This window comes from Camarhynchus parvulus, chromosome 10 (assembly GCF_901933205.1).
Source record: "Camarhynchus parvulus chromosome 10, STF_HiC, whole genome shotgun sequence".
NCBI lineage: Eukaryota > Metazoa > Chordata > Aves > Passeriformes > Thraupidae > Camarhynchus > Camarhynchus parvulus.
The window spans coordinates 12,411,545-12,433,470 of NC_044580.1; the positions used below are offsets into that span (position 1 = coordinate 12,411,545).

General features: G+C 46.9%; 1 protein-coding gene across 1 annotated transcript; it reads right to left on the bottom strand.

The window, feature by feature from the left end:
• Positions 1–1,351: 1,351 nt before the first annotated feature.
• Positions 1,352–19,300, bottom strand: MINAR1 (membrane integral NOTCH2 associated receptor 1). The gene is made up of 4 exons (XM_030955636.1): positions 19,132–19,300; positions 10,247–12,602; positions 8,563–8,817; positions 1,352–5,059 (listed from the first exon to the last, which is right to left on the bottom strand). The coding sequence occupies exons 2-4, from the start codon at positions 12,554–12,556 to the stop codon at positions 4,862–4,864; spliced, it is 2,763 nt and encodes a 920-aa protein (XP_030811496.1). The 5' UTR covers positions 12,557–12,602; positions 19,132–19,300; the 3' UTR covers positions 1,352–4,861.
• Between the last annotated feature and the right edge of the window lie 2,626 nt (positions 19,301–21,926).

Here is a 21,926-nt window from a genome sequence, read left to right on the forward strand (position 1 = left end):
CCAGAGCCATTCACCAGAGCTCAATGTGAAACCAAGGATTTATTCAACCAGCACAATCGATTGCTGTGACATATTCAAAGCAGCACTGAGCTCCTGGGGCTGGGCCTTGGTTGCCAATACAACATTGTGGGTAGGAGTTTTCTTCTACCTTGAGACTCAGTGGCTCCATCCAGCAGACAGAAACCTGGCAGCTGCTCCATCTTCCAGCACAGTGATGACCCAGATGAGATCTATATATCCAATATTCACAGCTTCGTGGCTGAGGAAGGCTGTGCCAGAGTGCTTAGGATTTTTTGGCATGAGCCTGGTCCCACTTAGCATTTTTATGAATGTTCCTGCTCCTGGATTCATGCTGTAATCTAAAAATCGAAAGGGCACTCCTGCTTGTAAGCTTCTGGACTTGATGGGTACGAGAGAAAAACCTGAAATTGATGCAAACCCATGATAAACCATTGGTGCAAATGAATGCAAAACTATCTCCAAAACTGAAACCAGCACCAAATTGTGACTGACAAGCCCTCCATGAGGTCCTGTGGTTGCAGCCTGACTCACAACACGTGAGCACCCAAGGTGGGAGCTGCTGGTCTGGCCCTGCAGAGAGCACTCAGCATTCCCCATCCTGACCAAAACTACAAAACCAACGCATTGAAGGTGTTTGTGCAGCAGAGAGAAGGAAATCAGGACCTCACATCACCGTGTTTTCATGTTTGTGCAGCAGAGAGGAGGAATTCAGGACCTCGCATCACTGTGCTCTTATGTCACTGCCCATTGTTTATGAGTCCTCTTCCCCAGCTGCCCTCTGTAACCTCTGACAGTGGTAGGTTCAGCTCTACCTCTGTTTCAATACCTGGAATTTTAAGACAACCTGATTTTGCAATTAACAACTAGCACGCAGCAAATTAAATTCATACAGGGACCCTAAATAAACTGGCAGCCTGTTCACAGGTGATTATAAACACTTATCTATAGTACTGACATAAAAGGGACAGGGGTTGCATAAACATGTACGTTAAAGAGGTACCAAAATATTAGTCATGACCTTGTTAAAACAGTTAATATGGCAAAACTCAGGCATGAAATAACCTATCAAATGAAATATGATTAGTGTCAAGAGCTAATCTTCCAGAAGCCCAAACAATGTGATGAAAAGGAGCTTTTAAAAGAGACCAAACAAACTCATTTTTCATTATCTTCTGCCATCTTATTATTTCACAAGTTAGAAATCCATTAGCAATTCTGCCAAGAACTAGATAGGCTGCTTAGTTATCTAACACTGAGACACTCACATCCCATGGCTATCTTGATGTCCCTGGGGAAAAAAAAAAAACAGGAAAAGCAATGGAGTAATAAATTATTATAACTGTTTCATTAAAACTTAGGACACTGTAATTTTCAAGTTTATTTGGTGTTATATTTAAATGAACCAAAAGGCAACATTGTACAGTAACATTATAAAATAAAATTATTACATAGTACATTAACCAAAGCCCCATTTAAAAAAAAATCCTAAAAAGTCATTTGGGGACATATCCTACTCTTGCTCTTCTGCACACATGATTTATTAAGCTCATTTAAAGCAGCACTCTTATTTTTAGGAAAAGCAAAATGGAATTTGCCCCCAAAATGGAATATCTTTTCTTATAGTTTTTGCAGTTTCATTTTATCATGTGTAATATATCAAGTTTATAAGGCATAAATACGAAAAACAGTTCAATATGCTCATCATAATTTTAATTAAGTTATACAATCTAGGACACTTTTTCAATCACACCAAGGATTACAATGTACCTATAGCTTTAATTTCTTTTTTTTTATACAAAAGTCTATCATATGGTATACAGTGTATTCTAGTTGGTAACTGGTTCACAAGGTGGATCACAATATTCTTGCAGGTTAATATGTCAGGATTTCACCCAGTTTGTACTCTCTGTGCAAGCTTCCTCCTTCCCTGGCTGCTCTCCTCCAGCAGCAGCAGCATCCCAAAGCTCCATCTCCTTGCCTGTTTTCTAAAGGGCTCTGTGCCAGATGCAAATCCCACTGGGAATGGCGTGGGATACACATCCCAGGGGTGCCAAGGAGCTGCCAGGAGTGGAGGAGATGGCAGGCAGTGGCTCACAGAGGTGTTTGTGGAGCAGGGAGCCAGGCTCTGCTCTCCCAGCTCCCCTCAGGCTCCTGGAGGGAACCCTTGACCAACCACAGTCTGGTGTGTAAGGAAGCCAATGGAGTGGGTGCTGCTGGCTGCTTGTGCAAAGTAAGGATGGGCAAAAGCACCTCAGTAAATGAGGAGGCAGCTTGGATGTTTGGGATGTTGAGTGCTTGGGTTGGTCCAGCTTCACATCACCCACAGCTCCATAACCTGCAGACCCTTCCCAGGATTTTGGGCATCTCTAATGCAAAGACTTATCTGGTGCCAGCTGGATGAGTTGCACAGATAAACCCTGTGATCAGTAACACCTCCCACAGCCATCTCATGCCTCCCCTTAGGCTGATATTTTCTAAAATCAGATTACTGAGATGCCCTGGTGAAAGGGCTGCTGATTTGGGGCTGGGGGCAGCAGGGCCAGAGGGGCTGGAGAGGGCAGGGGGTCTGTCCCCACTCCTCCTGCCCCTCCAAGGGACTTGTCACTGCTGGTGTGGGCAGATGGGGGATTGACCCTGCGCCCCCACACTGCTCCCTCCAGCAGCCAGGGAGGGCTGTCAGAGGGCTTCCTGACATTACCTGGAACCAGGAATAGCTTTTTCTACATAGACAATCAACCTAAATTGTGCATGAGGTAAACTGCAGAGCAGTGTCCTCCAGAGTGTTTTTCCCATGTCTAATATTAGATATCTTGCTGGCAGCTCTGAATTGTCCCCAGAGGTTTCTCTACCTGCCTACATTTACTACGCACAGATCCTGAGCTCCTGGGCTCGGGTGCTCTGAATCACACCACAACCAAAGGCAGCCTAAAATAGACAGTGTGAATTGCTCCCTCCCTGCTGCGACTCCATCCTGCAGCATCTGGGAGGAAAGAGAAATTAGCTTAGTATTATGAATGGGCCAAAGTCAGAGAATTTGGGTCAGGATTCAGGCCAGGCAGGCACAGGTTTTGTCTGTGGGCCTGTTCTTGTTCTCTGTTTGCTGATGGGACATCCAACCCTGTGCTTACAGTTATTTTCCTGATAGATCAACAGTCTTAGGAATCACCTATCCCTAAATAAAGCACAGCACGTGAGCAGCACATAAACAGCTCTCCAACTGCAGGAAAGAACTGACACGCATCTAAAGTCACAACAAAGCCTTCACCTCCCACACACCCTTGCCTCAATACTTTTTTTAAACCAGTCAGAAACAGTGAGTGCAGCACATCCCAGAGAGCCAGAGGAAGGAGCATCCAGTGCTTACTTAGCTGCTGTGTCATTGTGTAGGGAGGCTGCCTCTGAAGAAACCAAAATTACCCTACATAAAGAGCATTCACTAAAAGAATCTCCTTCCCCTTGGAGGACCAGCAAGATCACACTATTTCCTGAAAATCCTTTTTTTTTTTTTTTTTTCTGTACTTGACAGAAGAGTAATACTGTCTGGGTTTTTTGCTTTCACTAACCATGACAGGCAATTTCTGTCCCAGCCTGAGAATTCCATCGAACCTGCTATTTGCATTTGGGATAAAGCATCAAATGGACATTTCCCATGGGATAGACTGCTTGCTGTCCAGTAGATTCAACCATCATTCTTAAATACATTAGCAAGAGGGAAGCAAGAGATCTCCCTGTGCTGAATGCATTGCACCAGCAGCAAGTTTCTGCCAGTGCTGAGAAATTGTGCCCTTAATGTAAGTGCTCAGTGACCACCAGCCCTGCTGCTTGAGGAGCACTCGGAACTGTATAGAAGGCTTGCAGGAAAAGGACCTCCATTAGTACCCATTACGCTGTGATTTATGGTATGGGCTTAAAATAGCAAAAAATTAAACAGTTCTATTTAACCTAGAGTCTAAAAAAAGGCACAAAGACTTTGTGGGGAAAAAAATTGTAACTGTTCAGATGACATTTCCAAGAACTTTAACAGAGCGTTGCTTTGATTTGCCAGCTTTGTTTGCTGGCAGGAGTGAAATTGAGACAATTTCACTGTCTGCAGAGGTAAAGAATACCCTTTTGGCAAGGCAAGTTTGCCAGCTCTATGCAAATGTTATTCAACAGAAGTAACTAAAACCTCTTGTGATTGCTTTAAAACATAATCTTTTTGGTCTGCAGCACATTGCCCTTAACTAAGTACTCAGTGATGATAGAGTGGGTCTTAGGGCAAGACCAAATAGAAAGAGCCCTTTTTAATCTGAACGTAGGAATGAACTTTGTTCACAGCTACACAGTCTGCTTTCGAACAAATGATCATGAAATACATAAATACTATAAAATAAATACAATACATTCAGAGTTTTCAACACTGTAGAGAGCTGTTAAGACTTCCCTAGCTCCTCAATGTGATGCATATAGAACATTCCCTTCTATACAGTGCTACCTCCATGTACCCACACCTCAACATATCTCAGACAGCTTTCCTCTCTTGCCTGGATTCTCATCAGTCTCTGATTCTGTAAAACATTATACCATTCCTTTAGGAAAAAAAAAAAATATTGCACTTTTAAAAATGCATAAAAATCGAACCGAGTTCCCATTAACTCCACCACACAGTCTGTTATTTAAAATAAGACTTTTCCAAAAATGTATCTCTACTTGTTCTGCGTTCCACCTCCATTCTCCACCAGGATATCCTCAGAGCATCGTCCCTTAGCGAACTCCTCACAGTTTTGCCAGCAGCCATTTGTCACACAGCGTGAGCTATCCGAGCCCCAGGTGGCTGGGGGTCACAGGGATGTGCCCAGGCTCAGGATTTCATGGTGCAGATGGGCACCACGATGACCAGGATTACCGTGCAAGCGGCCGCCGCGATCAGAGCAGCGATCTTGCAAACCTTTGCCCTCCTGAACTCGGCTTCTTTCCGTTTCAGCAAGGAATCGTAGCCAGGAGTGTAAATGTCTTCCATCCAGTACTCTAAGTTGTTTGGGTTTAAAGATTCTTGAGTCTAAAAATCAAAAGGAAACGGTTGTTAATTGATTGGGGTCTGTCATTAATAAAATAAGCGAGCAAAGCAGATGTATCCAACTGCACCTGGATCTGCTGTCAGGATAAAGTGGGTTATTGACACTTTTCACACCCCTTCATCTCCTGGTCCCAAGCTGATGAAAGTGGTAAAAAAATACTGCAAAAATAGGCTCTTGCAACAGTAAGATTCTGCTCCAAAATCCCTCACGTACCTCTGATTTACCGGAAACTTCGTCATCTTGGCTGGCATTTAAATAAGATCCCTTTAATCTGCTCGACAGCAGAGGTGTCAGCAAGTGCCGGCCTGTTACTGTTAATAATTTTTAAATTATTAAAGCTCAGCTGATGGGAAAGGTTCTTAATATATGCTCCTCATGCACTACATTTTATAAAGCTAACCCTAATTTTGTCACCACAATTTGCTTGCAGGGCATCCAGCACCCAGCCCTGCTGCAGGGGCAATTTACAGACCCCTCCTCTGGAATGGCATTGCCTGGGGAGACAGGCAGCCTGCAGAACTTCATCAGTATTTCCATCTGAATTACTTATTTTTTATGTCTTACAGCTTTTTGTTCCTAAGTATTTATGAGCTCTTAAAGCTTTCCATTTCAGCCTTGCTTGTTTTTTCTCCCCTTTAACCTCTGTTTTAGAGGAAAAAAAAGAGGAAAACTGGAGAAACTCAAGCTCTACACATAATATTGAACTTATCAGCAGAAAGGAGTAAAGCAAGAAGACCATTTTGAAAAATGACAGCATTTCCCCAAAGCTGTCTCCTTTATCTGAGGCTCCAAAAGCCCATTTAAAAAAAAAAATTCCATATAAAAATATTACAGTTAGAATACCCTAACAGACACTATTTCTGTGCTTGTAACAGTCCTGATCCAAAGCTTGTTGGACTCTGCAAAGAAACTCCCGCTGACTTGAGACGGATTTGACTAATCCTTTAGCCTTTAATTGACTAATTCAGATTTTGTGGCCACGAGCTACTGGTTGAAACTTTGCTTTTCCTGATAGCAGCATTTGTTTTATGTAAAGAACTACTAAAAGAAGTGATTCTATAGCTATCTCAAAAATAAACATTGGTGACTGAGCAATGGTTTTATGATCATTTAATGGACACCTCTATGATAGTGTTAGGATGCTGAAACAGAGGCCATCAGCCACACCTGTGATTGTATCTTTATGGCTTTGAACGACCTGTTTCAGCCTTGTGAAAAAAGGCAGCAATCTCATCTCTAAAGGCATCAGAAAATAGCCTGATACTGTTTGATCCCAGTGGATCATCACACACAAAGCAAAGCAATGAATCTCACACGGAGCCCACACCTGGGACAAGCTTTGGGCCTGACTAGTTTTGCAGTTTCTTTTTTTGGAGGAAAACCCAGCAGACTTGTCAGGCTCCAGGAGAAATTTTAAGTAAACAAAGGTAGAAAAACCCCAAAGATAGCAATAGTATGCTTCAAGGAAATTGCAGTTTTGGACCCATCTGCCTTGGCATTGACCTGTTAACTACTTCAGAAGGAAGATGCATTATTAAAAAGGCCCATTACTGTTAATCAGCTTCCTTTCCCATTTCATTGCCAGACGTAGGAATGTTCATTAAGGCATAATGTATTTACTTTCAGTTCTAATAAACTTAATCACTGGGAAAAAAACCCCACTCATCAGTCTGTGTCTATTTTTTAAGTTTGTCAGTAAGCTCCATTATAAAGTCTAGACATGGGCTTTGCAGGGTAGACGCAATTCTGACAATCTTTTTGGAGGGAGAGAATCAAACCAGTAAACTTCTATCACCTTTATCCTAAGATAATAAACTTCTATCACCTTTATCCTAAAGATAAATGATGTCAATAAGCCGATTTCTCTGGTTTGCTCACAGCCATGCAGAGCTGCTTACAGAGAACAAAACAGCCCAACGAGGAGCAGATGGAGAACACTTCTCCCAGAGGGGCTTTGCTTCCAAATATCACCTCCCTTATTGCCTCACACAGCAGGTAAGTGATGCTTTGTGACTGCCTGCTGCAGAGGAACTTCTTCCAGCCCATTCCTACCCTAGCACACAGCCTGCAATGCCAGGGTTAGGAATTTAGTAAGCCATCTAAAGCTTTTAAGACCCAAAAAGCAGCAGGGAGCTGAGGCAAGATGCAGCCTGCTCCCTGTGCTGCTTGGTTTCTCTGTGAGTGCACTTCAGTCACAGCAAGGAGCAGGGGCTGGTGAGGACAGGGAAGTTTGCATGAGCCAAGCAAGGAGGTGAATTTGTTGTGCACAAATTCCTGCACAAACATTCATGGGAGTTGCACTACAGCACTGTGTGGGTGATGGTTTCAAATCCAAATCAGCCAGCTCAGGGTCCTGAGGCACAGCATCCTAATGCTTTCCTAGGGATTAGTCTGATGGGTTTGGAGCTGGCTTAGGGCTGGCATGGAGCAGCAAAGTCTCAGACTCTTCCATGATGCTTTCCCTGGCAGACAAGCTGTGGAGACAAGCAGACTCCCTCCCTGAGCACAGCCACACCCCACAGACTGCTGCCCACAGAACCCAAAATGCCTGAGGTCAGCACCAGACCTCCCCACTGGTCCTACATTCTACTGTCAAAGTGCATATAAAGGATACACAGTTATTTGCACATCATTGTGGATTTCATTGTGTGACACATTTTAGGTTTTGAGACCAAGAAGTGCAACATTTCTTTGGTTTTTACACATTTTGCATGTCATCCTTCGGGTCTCCTCTTTAAACCTCTGCTCAGATACCTTCCTTCCCTCCTTCCTAAAAGATGTGTTGTGTTTATCAGACTACACAGGGTATCCAATGTGGGTGCTTATTTTATGTCAGGTTTGTGATTTCGTGTTGGGAAAACATGAATGCAAAATTTGAATGTGTCTCCTCTGCTTGTTGCACAAGAGCCTGCACACTTCCAAGCTGAACCAAAATGCGAACTAGACACAGCATTAGTTGCCTGGCTGGTTTCCAACAGCCACTTCAAAGCTTCCACAGTGACGTGTTTCAAAACCAGTCATGGTATTGAACATCTTCTACAAGTATTTGATGTCTTGTGTTCCTAGTAAAATGGAAAAAAAAACCAAACCTAACATTGCAATTCCCTGTGAATAATTCAGAGTCAGAGGAAAAGGCAGCAGTCCCAGCTCCTGCACCACTCTGCCTTGCTGCAGTTAGGGACCAGCTCACCTCTGCACTCCCTTATTCCCCAACTCTTCTTTAGAGCTACTAAAGCCACAATGGCTCAGAAGATGTCTCGCCATTGCAGAATAAGCTGGGAGCATCAGCCTGTCAAGGATCACAATTCAGAAACAAAACATTCACATTCTTCATTGTCCCTGGCCAGGATGGATAGGGATCAGCAAGATTAGAGGCTCAACAATCCACAGCTCTTTCCTGAGCTATCCAAATCCCTTCTTAAATACATATTCTGGCAACATCCATTTGCAATCAAGCCATTCAAATTAAACAAATGAGACTCACTTGTAGATCCAAGGCTGCAATCTTGCCTTTATCCCCCGAATTCCTCGTGTATTCCTCTATGGTCCATGATGGCTGGGCACGTTTCACTTCAGCCAGCTCTGTCAACCTCATGTCTGTGTAGAGAGGGTTGCTTTTCATGTGTGACTTGAGTGATGCAGGGTAGGGATGAGGACTAAAGACTTGTTCAATCAAGAAAGCGTCTTTTGGCTGTTTAGAGAGTCTATGTGGCTGTGGGATTTCATATTGCCTGTCTGCCTGCAATAGGGTTTAAAAGAATTTGAGAGAAAAAACAAGACTATGAGGGAGTTAAACACAAAAGACAGAGATATTCCTTTCAGAAGCACCATATGATAAAAAATAGATCAGCTAGGATAAAGGTTTTGGATGGCCTTCATCCATTTGCCCGCCTTCTTCTCACAAACCAAAGAGGTATTGAGGTATTTTACAGACACCACTCCAACACGAACACAATGCTGACATAGCAGAAGAAATTTAGGGTTTGTGCTGTTCAGAGATCAAAAAAATATTCTGAAAATGGCCCTGACATCCAGAGAAGCCCAGCTGATCTGCAAAAGCTGAGAGACACAAGAGGCTTCCAGGTTTCTGTTTCCAGATCAAATCCTAACATGAATTATTCTTCAGGGATGCCCCCAGCCTGACACTGCAGCATCCATGGTACCATCCAGTGTCAGCCCCAGGCCACTGAAGGTGTGTGGGAGGGAGTCTCAAAATCAGCATGTCATCCTAAGCAAAGCAATGTACACAAAAGCCAAGGTTTGGGCTGACTAAGGATGGCCTTCCTCCCCCTCTGCAGTCTAGCAATAACCCATGGTTTGTGGTTTCTTGTTCACCCAAGCATACCTCTTTCCACCAAACCTCTTCCTCTTTGTTCTCAACCCTTCTCTGCCCTCACACCCCATTGCAGAAGGCACAGCAAGCCTGACAAGGGGCTGCAGGACCCCCTCCCCAAACAGGAACAAGCACCCACCCCATGCAGTCTCACAGAGCAGCACCCAGAGCCCCAAGGACATCCATGGGGACACTGAAGGGGGCACAGGGAAGCTGCTGGGAGCATGGGCAGGGTTTTCTGCCCAGCCAAACCAAGAGCACAACTACGCTGCAGTTCCACAACAGGAGGTTTAAGACTCATTTAAATGACCATGAAAGTCAGATAGAGAGAACATAACTAAAGTGAGCATCTCACAGCACACATAATGAGGGTTTCTTTCCTTGAGGGATTTGAATCCATGAATCTATTTTGTTGGCTTTTAAATATGTACATACTTCTCTGAAAAAAGCCATCACAATTCAATTTCAAAATATCCCTTCTAAAACAATCACTAGACAATTTCAATTTTCCCCACACCCTTTCCACCAAGGTAATTACCAGGCCTCCTTATGTTGCTGCAGATGATGAAGAATAGCATCACCTTCCCAAGATGTCACCCACATTACCACCCTTTCTTTGCAAAAAAGCAAAGATTTTGAGAAGCAACTTGGCCATTTTGCAGCTGCCAAGCAAGAACCTACAGGTACAAAATCACTCAATTATGATAACAATAAAGGCAGGCATAACATGGCAAGGCAAAGCATTGTCATACCCCGAGGCTTGTGATGACTGTGGAAGGCATTCATAACCACATTATTTTTAAGCATTTATTATGTGAGTTAAAGTTGAAATTACCTCTTTAGACTTCCTGTGCCAGTCCTTATTTTCTCCTCCATCTCTCTCTTTCACCTCCTCCTCTGTAATGCCAACTTGGTTGGTGTAAGTAATAGCTCTCCAGTCTCGGGGAGAGTTTGAAATACTTGCTATTTTGGATTCGGTCGCACTGTTTTCTTCTGTAAGTGATCTTGATGATCTCCTAGTAAACAAACTTTTTTTTAAGGCTTTTACTCGAAGACTCTCGCTATTACTTCCACTGGCATCTGAACAGCACCATTCTGGATTATTCTCCAGTTTGCCTCCATGAGGAGTATTGTGGCACTGAAATATCTGCGGGGAGTTGCTCTCATCTGACGCGGCATCGCTCGTCAAAGAGTTGAGATCTATTTGTACACTGACCTTCTCTGGCTGCTGGATTTTTTGATCCAGCTTGCTTAATTTTCCCAGGACTTGAGAGATTTCTTCTCGGACACCTGAGAGAGATTCCAGTTTCTTCTCTATTTCACCGATCCTCAAGACTAATTTGCAGACACTCGTTTTCAGTTCATCATCTGCGTTACTGACATCTGCCCTGACCACTTTATCCAGTTTGTTACAGGCACTCGCATTGGAGATCTTAGTCAAATTGTGCTCAGGTGAGCTCTCACAGTCTGATTTATGCATCTGAGACAAGGAGCCAGTGCTGTTGTAGCACGAGGACTGCATCACTCCCGTGGACCCGCTGATACTCATGTCATCCAAAAACCTGAAAATGTCACTGATGTCATCACTCACGATCTCAGAGTCGTCATCTGACTGCTTCAGAGAGTGCCGCTCGCCGTACTTGGCTTGGCCTGCTGCACACAAATCCTTGCACTTCTTGTGCTCCAGAACCTGCTGCTCCGTTTGTGTCCCAACACTCATGGTCCTGTCAATGCTTAAGATCTGCACAGAAGTACAGTTAATGCTTTTATCCTTAAACTTTTTGACTGGCTCGTGTTTCTCCACATCTAGAATGGAAGGAATTTCCTTAGGTTTATGCCCATTGGGTTTCACAGCATAGTTTGCCTGCATAATTGGTTGCTGATCCTTTGCATTTAGGTAGGACTGATGCCTGTCAACTGAAGGAAAGTTTGGAGATGGGTTGCTCGAACTCTGGTATCGTGGTTTCTCTTCAGACTGCTTCCTATTAAAAAATGAGCGTTCAAAGTCAGGGACCTCCTCAGTATTTAAACTCCAGCTTTTAGCTGGCCAGGCAGTTTGCTTGGTTGGCTTTCCAGTCCACTTTTTGGTTTCCTGTGGTCCAAGAACAGTAGTTGGGCCAAAATATGTTGAAGCTTGAAGATCATCTAAACTTTCATGCTTCACTCGCCTTTTGTCCGGTATAGGAGAATAAATTGGATTCAAGTACTGGCTGCTGTATGGCATTTCAAAGCTATGGTTGAAGAAAGTCTGCTTAGAGCTTTCTTTCCTGCTCTGAGGCTCTCTGTGTCCATCTTCTGGTGTTTTGTTGGATGGTATTAAGTTGGGAGATATTGTAATCAGATTATGAAAATCTTCTTTGAATATATTTCTTTTCTGGACACACGACTGCATCATGAACGGCTCGTCATTTGAAATGAAAGTTTCTTTTAAGCCTGCACTTATGGGCAAGGAATCCTGGTCTGAAATAGATTCATTTTCAATGTTCATGGGGAAGTAGGTACTCTGCATCTCACATGGTGGGGACGTGGCAATGGAGTAGGATGCCAGTGCCTGCAGCCTGTCCAGAGAGGCAGCCCGGCCCTTCATGTCCTTATTAACACCAAGCAAGAAGTTGGGTTCTGACGAGGGGACGAACTGCTGGCAGTCTTTGCAGTCCATCTTTCTGCATTTTGAAGACCTTCTGACTGGAAAGCCCCGGTTAAAGTCCTGGTCGTTGAGCTCACAGTTGGGCACGCAGTCCGGCACACAGTCTGCCATATTGCAGATCTCTGTGTCAGACCTGCAGGACTCGAAGGACTCCTTCTTCTTCACTTTGTGCCTTGCAACTGGGAGCTTCTCCTTGGCCACTCCCCCGTTCATTTGTATGAGGTTGAATATTGTTACTATATCTGCTGCAACCATGATTTTCTTTGATTGCTGATTGTTTACAGTGCATCTCATTTTGTCTTTGAACAAAGTCGCTGGGAAATTAGGATCCAGGCAAGCAGTGTAAAACAGCACGCTTCTAAGCTTGGCCAACTGGGATAAATCAAACCTTGCACACAGGGACTTGCAGAGATCCTGGTAAGAAACAGTATTCTGCTTTGTGTCCAGCTCCTCCAATATCTTCACCAGGAAGAGTGAGGATTCCTGGTTGGACTCCATGGCTTAAGCGTATTTTGCCGTTTAGCCTGGAAACCACGTTCCACTTCTACAGCAACACAAAAAAGATTGTAAGTCACCCACAAGTAATACCCAGGGCCTTGCAACTCAGCCAGAGATGGGGCCTGGCTCCCTAACCATGCCATCCAGGGCTTGCTTTTATAACCCATCCTCATGTCCTGAGCTTCAGGCTGCAATCCTAGCATCCAATAAATCGATACTTAAATGGAATCGGGGTTTTATCCAAGAAGGCTCCTTTATGCCAATGTCTACTAAAGCAACCAAGTGAATAAACAGAAGAAGCGTTGGGGAGGCTGAACTAATGGCAGATAGACAATAGCCTGCACGGAATTTTTTACCAACTCGCGATAGGTTCAAAGCACAGTTTAAGCATCAATTTGTCTGCAATCATTTCAGTCCTAGCCTAACCAGGGCTGATCTACTGCACCATGACATATTTTCATATCTGAATGCAAATGGCTCTGAAGAAGATTTTCTGTCAATAAACTTCTGACAGGTTTTTAGAAGTTATCTGAGAACATAATTGCCATCTTGCTTACTTTAAACCATTATTTTCTCCTCTGCTCTGAATTATCTCCTTTGGATACTTTGACCAGATATTTTTTTCCAGAAATACCTTTTCAGGAATGGAAAATTTGCCAGGTCCCACATGAAAAGTGTGTGTGGGCCCCAACTGGACTCTAAAGTTCAAAATCTAGCAAAGAACAGAAGGAGTTAAAAAAAAATAAATCTTACTGAACCTTGAAACCTATCCAGCAGATGCTAGAGGGCTGGCTGCCAATCAGGATGGATTTGAAGACAGAGAAATATCAAGGACAGAGAACATCCTCTTCAGTGATGTGCTCCCAGTGAAGCCTAGAAGTGCATTTCCATTCACCATCCCGAAATGACAGGGCAGAGGTGAAGAGCAAAAGCTTCACATTTATGTGGATAACAGGAATAGCTTGAACAAGCACAGCTAACACTAGCAAACATCTTGGGGAGAATATAAACCCCAGCACTTTCAGAATGGAAAACAACCTTTAGCGATTATGGATTAGGAAAGGATGTTGATGATTTTTCATCCATCTATTGTGAATATCCTTGTCGGCGTCTCTGCTGTTGCCTACTAGGAAAGACAGAGCACAGGCTGATGCAGTCTGCCAATTGCTGTGTTTGGTCACCCTGTCTTTGTTATTCTTACTGATAGGAATGACAAAAATCTTCTCAGTCTCCCAAAAAGGTACATTATCTTCCCCCATTCACTGCCACCCTTAGATGCCCCCTGGAACTGGCCTCTCCTCCATCAAGTGCAGAATATCCACCCAAATGGCAAAGCACTGAAGTCAACATTGCAAGGTTTATTATTACTCATTCTAAAAGGCACATTCTGGTCAAAGACCTGAGGACTCCTGAGCACCACTCCAGAATCCAGGGCTCCTGTTCCATCTCCTGCCCTGACATCACACATCAGTGATTGCTGTCAGTGTCAGAAGCCAGAGTACTTCAGCTGTCATAACAAATAGCTACCTAAAAGAATACGAAACAAACCTCCATATGAACTCCATTGTTTATTTAAATAACATCTCTCTACTGTGTGTGATCAGGAGCTGAGCAGCAGCAACGTGAATGTGATTTCTGTGATTGTAAACACAGCTCTCAGAAAGCAATGGCTACAGGGATTTTCCAACACCTCTTCTGCATGCATGTTTGCTTTTAAAGCTCCTCTATTATGCATAGCAGCACAACTCTTCTGCCAGCTGACAAAGGAGAAAAAATGTTTTACTGCTCTGTGCTCAGCTCCAAGAAGTAATGCAAAAGGCTGGAGGAGGGTGCTTGTATCCTTGTTCTCTCAGCAGAGTGTGCTTGGAGGCACAGCCTCTTTCACAGCCTGCCTTTGTATTTCTCTGACATGCCACCATTAATGATGCTCCCATGCTAGGTCCAAACTCTGCTAGTTACCATCAGGGCTACCAAGTTCTCACAGAATAAACTTCACGTGTGGGGCTCAGAGACATTCCCAGCTGACAGGGAGCTGGCATTCCAAGTCAATTTTCTGCATGTTATAAATCTGCCACTTGGGGCAGGAGTGAAAATATGTCTTTTTGTCACCTCCAGGCTGAATACCAGCAAAAGCAACTATCTCCTCCTATTTGTAAATTCACAGCTTCTTGCCAGCCCCTCACCTGGATGTACATTTTCACAGCCTGATGCACACCCTGCACTGGCCCACCAGCAACCTGCCTTCTCCCCACTCACACTCCTGCTAAAACACCCAAGTAGCCAGTTTGCACGAATGTATTTTTGAAAAGTGTCAACCCATTTTGTTCCCCACCCTCCTGTCTTTACTCTCTCGTCCCAGTGAGGATATCCCAGGTACAGCTTCTTGAAAATCTTTCCTTTGCACCAAGCCATTCTTTGTGTAACCGAAGGTTTTAACTTCAATTCAGGTTTGTAAACACCATGAATCTGGTAAAACTCAGGTGCAGCCTGATTTGCAAGGCTGCTGAGTGATGACAAGCTCAGTAAGCTGAGTGGAAGCCCTGCTGCATACCCCCAGTCTCATGTTGCTTGTACTTAGCACCAAGAAGGACCCTTGTTTTGGGGACCCCAATCCATACACAAGCAGAAAGGCAGAGGCACTGAAGCACAGACCCAAAGCAGGAGAGCCCAGCTAGGCTGGGTTAGCCCAGTCCCACCCCTGTGCTCCCAGACCCAAGCCTGGCAGGTGACAGTCAGCTATAAAGCAGTGAGAGGTCAGGGATGTGACAGAGGCTTTGAGACAAGGGTGACCAGGAGAGAGCTGAACCTGCTCAGGTGGGAATTCAGCCAGTTCGTTCAACTGAGACTCAGCTATGGGAGGTGGAAACTGAAAAGGCAGGTTGCAAACTCAGATATAGGCCTTGAGGAAAAGAAAGCTAGCTAGGAGCTGGAATAATTTCTTCTTCACCCCTTGGCTGTTCACAAACAGCTTTTTGGTGTGACAGAATTTTAGGTATGAAAGATATCTCTGGGCTTCAGCCTGAGCATGGAAATTGGTGCTCCCTTGTGCCAAAGCATCAGAAACATCGCTGCTAGTGGAGCACCAACAGATTGGGGCTGTGAAGAACAGGATGTACTACCCCTAAGGATAATATATAAGGGCCTTGGAATCTTGTTTCCTGGTTCAGGGATGTAAAAAACCTGGTGCCAGAATTTTTAGTGGCACATTAAGCTCCTCTGCCTCTTGTCAAGCCTCCTAACAGCCTGCGACAAAGACAGGTGCTTCTTGGCAGGCCAGCCCAGGAGCTGCCACATCCCGGGTGCCAAGCACTTGGCCAGGCACCATCCGAGCCATTATGTCCGTGCTCATTCAGTATCTCTCAAAGCACGACCAGAACAGAGCTAGACGTGGCACATAAATGCAGAGCTCTGAAATGAGCACAGGAAGGCCTTTTAAAGAGGGTACAGGGTCACGAATCAGTCAAAAGCAGCAAAGCAAATGGAAGCACCCACAGCAAGAGCAGCACACAGGGTCCCCTCAGATGGCCTCAATTCCACCAAGGTCCTCGTGCCTTCCCCTCACTGCCAGCTGCCACACACACCCTCCAAACCCCTCCTCAAACTGACTTTGGTCTCCAGACACATGGAGTTCCCCACACAAAGGGATGGGATCTGGCTTATTTATCTCCACCAAGACCATCTCTGACCAAAGGAGCCACTTAACATTTCATCCTTAATGATTTTGTTATATTAACATTGGAAGGGTCGCTTTGACTCAGCTTCCCGAGATTTGACATTTGCTGCTCTAATAGCACAATTATATCCCAGCAGGGGCTTGTGGAGCATCAGATTGCACAGCCAGTCGATGGGGGCTGGCTCTCCTTGCACACAGATGAGCTCCAGACTTACCACAAATCTATGTCTTCTTGCCCTGCACCAGGAGCAATGAACTGAGCTCTCATCTTACCACTAACCCACTGGCTCAGCCTCTGGAGGAGAAGTCCAAGAATATTACAATTGCAAGCTCCATCCCCAGAGGAGCTCTCTGCTGCACAAAGGGAATATACTGTTCTATTTTCTGGTGTCTTTAGGAACCAAGCCTCCATGAAACCTCTCCCCTGTGGTTCTCCAGACCAGGGGAATCTGCAGACTCTTTCATGCATCTTGCTTCCTTGCAGGAAAGCCAGAATGCACCTCCCATCCTTACCACCTCCCAAATCAGCAGTGGGATGGGGGTGCTCCCCTTATCTCCTGCCTACTCTATAAAATTGCCATCCACAGGAATTCATGGAATTAGAACTGCTTCCCAGTTGCCCTGGCTGCTTCCCTGTGACTCCTTCAGCCCAAACCCTGCCCTGCCAAATGGTCTAAGGGCAGCACACATTGGGGCAGATAAACCCCAGCAGAGGATTCAAGAGACAGTCCCACCACTCGACTTCCCTGAGCAGCTGCAGGGTGGCAAGGTGCCCTGCACGAGTCTGAATCACGGCCACCGGCACACAGACCACGTTATCTTCCTCTCTTATTTCCTCCTTCATTTCCTTCCCTGTTCTTTGTGCCACTGACATTTGCTCTCCCCATCTCCCAATATCCACAGCAGGTGCAGCTAACACACAGATGTAACTCTCCCTTTGATTTGCCAGCCAAGAGGGAAACAGCATCCTTGTTTTGTCCCCCCCATGGTGACAAACAGGCCACCCCAGAATGCCTCTACAGCAATGCAACAGCAGAGTGATCCTTGCATAAATCCCCTCAGAAAGAGCCAGCCACTCCAGCACAGCACAACATTAATACAGAGCCAGTGATATGCTGTTTTACTATTAACTTGGGCTCATAAATCATTCAGCCTGCCTTCCCAACACCAGATACTATAAAACAAGGCAGGCAACGCTTGCCTCACATGAAATGTAACCCATCGAGACGGAATTCAGTTTTTGTTTTCTCCCACACTCATAAATCCATTTCTCTGCCAAAACATTAAGAAATTTCTGATGAAGGAATAGGGACCTCGAGCCCCATCTGGCTTCCACTGCACACAGTCACAGGAGCTGGCACTCAGGGAAACAATGCCCATTTCCACACACCTTATTCCTCCTCCTCCCTCCAGCCTTCTGCCGCTCATTAAAAAGAAAACTAAAACACACACTTTGGAGCCCTGCCCGTGCAATGGCAACTGTTCCTCTCCACCTTTCATTGATGAGAAAACTCCTCCTGACCAGTCTGGCACAGGCTGTCTCCTCCGGAGCATCTCCGTGGCTGCGCAGGAGCAGGGTGGGCTCGGTCCCTGGGACAGGAGGAGGTGGGTGCTGGCTGCCTGCTGTGGTTTTTATTCACTCCTCCAGAGCCGAAGGGAAGGAGCCGCTGCGTGCCGGCAGCTCAGGGTGCCTGTGCACCGCTCTGGCCAGCGGCTCGCTGCTGCTGCTGTGCATGGGAAGGATGCACACCCCGCACCTCCCGGGCATCCCGCTGCCAGCCCACTCCGAGGGTCACCGGGGGTCGCTGGGAACAGCACAGGAGGAATAAGCCGCTGTTTTCTGGCTCTTATCCTGCGTGAATGAGCCCTGGGAAACCGCGCTTTACAAACCCAGCTCCTTACCAGAGGCAGGCTCTGCTGTAAAAGGACTCTGCACAACACTTCAGCTGCCTCAACACCCCAGAATTCAGCGGTTTTTAAAGGATCTGAGTGCATAAATTGATAGGGAACTTGTGGATAAAAGCAGGGGACCCTCATGGCTGTGAAAGAGCTCAAGTTGAACAGGGTTTGCCATTGATTTTTCTTGCACAGTAACATTAGGCTGATTATCTGATTGTTTGCATGGTTCAGTTATGCAATCCAGGTTAAGGTATCTCTACGATCTGGGAAAGTGCAAACAATCATTCTAAAACTGCAATAAATTACTGGAATTATTACTGCATCATATACTCTTGGTTATTCTTTGCCAACTCTTGGCCCATTCAGACACACACAAATACTGCCCTCCCCATACATCATTAGAGACACATCCAAGCCACGTTTTTACCGGAATTTTTTGTATAAGGAGACACCATTAAAAATACTGACAGACAAACACAAAAAAGTCTAATTGAATTAAATGTGAGCAATTTATCCCATCTGTGGGCATCCTGGATTTTTGCACAGCAAGTCTGTAACAATCTCACTGCCACCCTGCTCCCTCGCCCTGGTGGGTCCAGTTTCCCTGATCCCCATCCCTTCAGACTCCGTTTGGAGGTTGGGGTCCCTGGGGCTCAGCCCAAGGGTCACCCACTTGCCCCTCTCCGGGCAGATCCGGATGTGCGGGACTAAAGTGGAGCTGCCGAAGTCCCAGACGGAGTTTCAAGATTTTGGAGCATCCCCTTTTCCTAGAGAGCTTAACAAAGAGGCAGGACCCCGGGGCACCCACAGGGGCTGAGAGGTCTCTTACCTGCGCTTACTCCTCGTTCTCCCAGCCCAGCGCGGGGAGCCGGTGCTGAGCCCGCTCCCGGGCACCGCCGGGTGCTCAGCGCATCCCTGGGGATGGAGAGCATGGGGGGCTTGTCCCCGGCGCCCCTCGCCCCCAGCGCACCGCCCCGCGCCCCCTCCCGCACCTGGGGCTCACCTGCGGGCTCCGCCTGCCTCTGGCGCGGGCAGCGCGGCCGTCAGGGCTGCATCTGCCGCTGCAGCAGCCGCTTCCCGGCCAGCAGGAGGAGGAGGAGGAGGACGAGGAAGAGCCCGAGCCTGAAACCCCGGCAGGATGCCATAGCGCCGGGCTACGCTGACAAAGGCGGCAGCAGGTTGGCATGGGAGGAGGGAGAGAAGGGAGGGAGGGGAGGAGAGAGGAAAGAGAAGGAGGGGAGATGGGAGGGAGGGGGCTGCACAGGCCGAGCCTCCCCGCACCGCCCCCGGTCCCGCTGCCCCGGCCGGCCCCGGGCGCTGCGGCAGCGGCGGCCCCGGCTCCGCAGGGAGCGGGCGCGGCGGAGGGGCCGAGACTCCGCTTCCCCAAACCACTATATCCCTATTTTTGTTGTTATTCGGGTGAGTCCCGGCGCTCCTCGGGGCGGGGAAGAGCGCTCGGCTCCAGCCACACCGCCAGCCCCGCTGTCCGGGCAGGGGACAGCGCCCGCGGACCGGGGACAGCGCCGGCCGCAAAGGGGGCAGGAGAGGGAAAGGGGTGCCCGGCGGGAAAGGAGCCCGACCCTTCCCAGCCAGGGACATGGAGAGCAGCACTCTGAGGAGGAGCGGCTGATGGAGCCGGGGCTGTTCAGCCTGCAGGAAAGGCGAGGCGAGGGTGACTTCATGGCTCTTTACAACTCCCTGAAAGGAGCTGGTAGCCAGGTAGGGGTCGGTCTCTTGTCTCAGGTGACAGGCGATAGGGCAAGAGGAAACGGCCCCAAGTTGCACCAGGGGAGGTTGAGGTTGGATATTAGGAAACAGTTCTTCGCTGAGAAGTAAAGCCTGTAACACACTGCCCCGGGAAGTGGTGGAGTCACCATCCCTGGAGGTACTTGTAGACGTGTAGATGTGGCACTTGGGAACATGGTTTCGAGGTGAGTTAACACTTGGACTTGATGATCTTAGAGGTCTTTCCCAACCTAAACGATTCCGTGATTCTGTGACAGCATCCAGTGCCCGCCTTGTACCCCCAGTGCCCACCCTGCATGCCCAGCACCCCCGGGGCACCAGGGCCACCAGTGCACATCCCTGTACTGCACAGCTGCCCTCAGGCAGGTGGTCCTTGCAGGGATGGGGTCTGGGGGTGTAGGAAGGGGCTGCAGGGTGTGGGGGTCCCCGCCCCAGGTGTGCCGTGCTGCACGCGCAGTGCCCAGGACACGCACGCTCTCCGTCTGGGCAGGCAAGGTCTGACCTCAGCCACAGCACTGCCTCTGCCCCTGCTACTGGCTGGCCACGCCACACAGAAATACTGCAGAGAGTTTTTAATAGAGGTGTTGCTGGGTGAAATAAAGCAGGAAGATGTCAAAGGCTCCACTTCTCCTCTCACTTGCACCGTTTGGGGAGCAGGCTATCGGCTTCCCTTTCCTAGATGAACTAATTTGAGGGGTTGTATGCACAAGCACATCACAGCCATCAGACCCCTATGGACAAACTGGCCTAAAACTATGTGGTTTACTTATTCTGACAACCTTGGGAACAGAGCTCTCTGCTTTCCTGAGAAAAACAAGGAGTCAGGAGGGGGTTTTTATTTAAAACCCACTGACTTTGAAGAATATTGTGTGTGATTCAGTGTATACACAATGTCTGTAAAGACAACACACATAGCAGCTAATACAAGAGGAGAGGGTAAACATACATCCTTGAAAATGGAAGAAAAACATGTTTATACTACATCATTCTTACCACTACTTAACAGCATTAAAAGAAGGAGTGTCCTTGGGCCTCATTTTCCATGCTTTTGTCAGATTTTTTTGGTCCATAAGTATCCATTTACTTGCAGATTTCACGGCTGGGTGATTTCAGCCCTACAGCACTTCCTAGAGTACATGCCTTCAGGTCATCAGAATAGTCAGAAGAATTCTCTGTACCCTTCAGAACTGCACACACCAGAGAATAAATAGAAAACGTTTCTTACCCCTAGTTCAGGTCTAGCTGATCTTACTTGATTTTGCCCAGGTTCTGAGAGGTTTCCAGAGCTGGCTCCCATAGCTACCACCAGAGGAAAATTTGGTGACTTCGCCTTCTGCCTTCCTTGCTGCACCTCAGCACGCAGAAATTACATTTAACTGATGGCAAGGGTTTCATTATCTTCTTGTGGGCTGTGACTAGCAGCATATCATTAGGAATCACCTGCAAAAATTGGTTTGAAACAGTTAAACACGGTGCAGACTCATACACACAAGATGTTGATTTTACACTGGGAGGTGTGTCCCAAGGGCAGCAGGGCTGGCTCCCCTTGGGGCTGGAGAAATCCTCTCTGAGCACTTGGGGTGCTGCAGGGACACCTGCCCCCCTCCCTTTCCCTTGCTTTCCAGTCTGGACTCCAGCTCTCCTCCTTCCCCAGGCCAGATTTGACAGCAGCTTCAGTGGGAATTTTGTCCAAAAGGAGAGCATGGATCAGCTCTCCCTGTCCCCATTCTCTGCCTAATTTTAGCACCATCAACTCCTGTCTCCCCTCGCCACCTTTCCTTGACATTTCTGCTTTGTTCTTCACTCTTCCCTTTCATCTCTTTCCTTCAGCAGCTGGCACATTTACCTTGTCTGGCTCCCCCATAGCTTCCACCTTCCCTCCAGCTTCCTTTCCCTCTGCTTCAGCAACTCCTTCCAAACTAAACAGGTGACCCACAGGATGTAGATGTCTCCTTGAGCCAGGGGTGTCCAGGACTGAGCACCAGTCCCAGTTTGATTGGCACCAGTCCCAGTTTGATGTCGATGTCTCCTCGAGCCAGGGGTGTCCTGGAC

What these genes read in the sequence shown, in the direction of transcription:
- MINAR1 (XM_030955636.1), bottom strand. Translation starts at nt 12,556, where the DNA reads ATGGAGTCCAACCAGGAATCCTCACTCTTCCTGGTGAAGATATTGGAG. An exon ending in GGCACAGGAAGTCTAAAGAG is followed by an intron (nt 8,818 to 10,246) that starts GTAATTTCAACT and finishes ACCCTATTGCAG; the next exon opens with GCAGACAGGCAATATGAAAT. An exon ending in TTGCAGCCTTGGATCTACAA is followed by an intron (nt 5,060 to 8,562) that starts GTGAGTCTCATT and finishes TTTGATTTTTAG; the next exon opens with ACTCAAGAATCTTTAAACCC.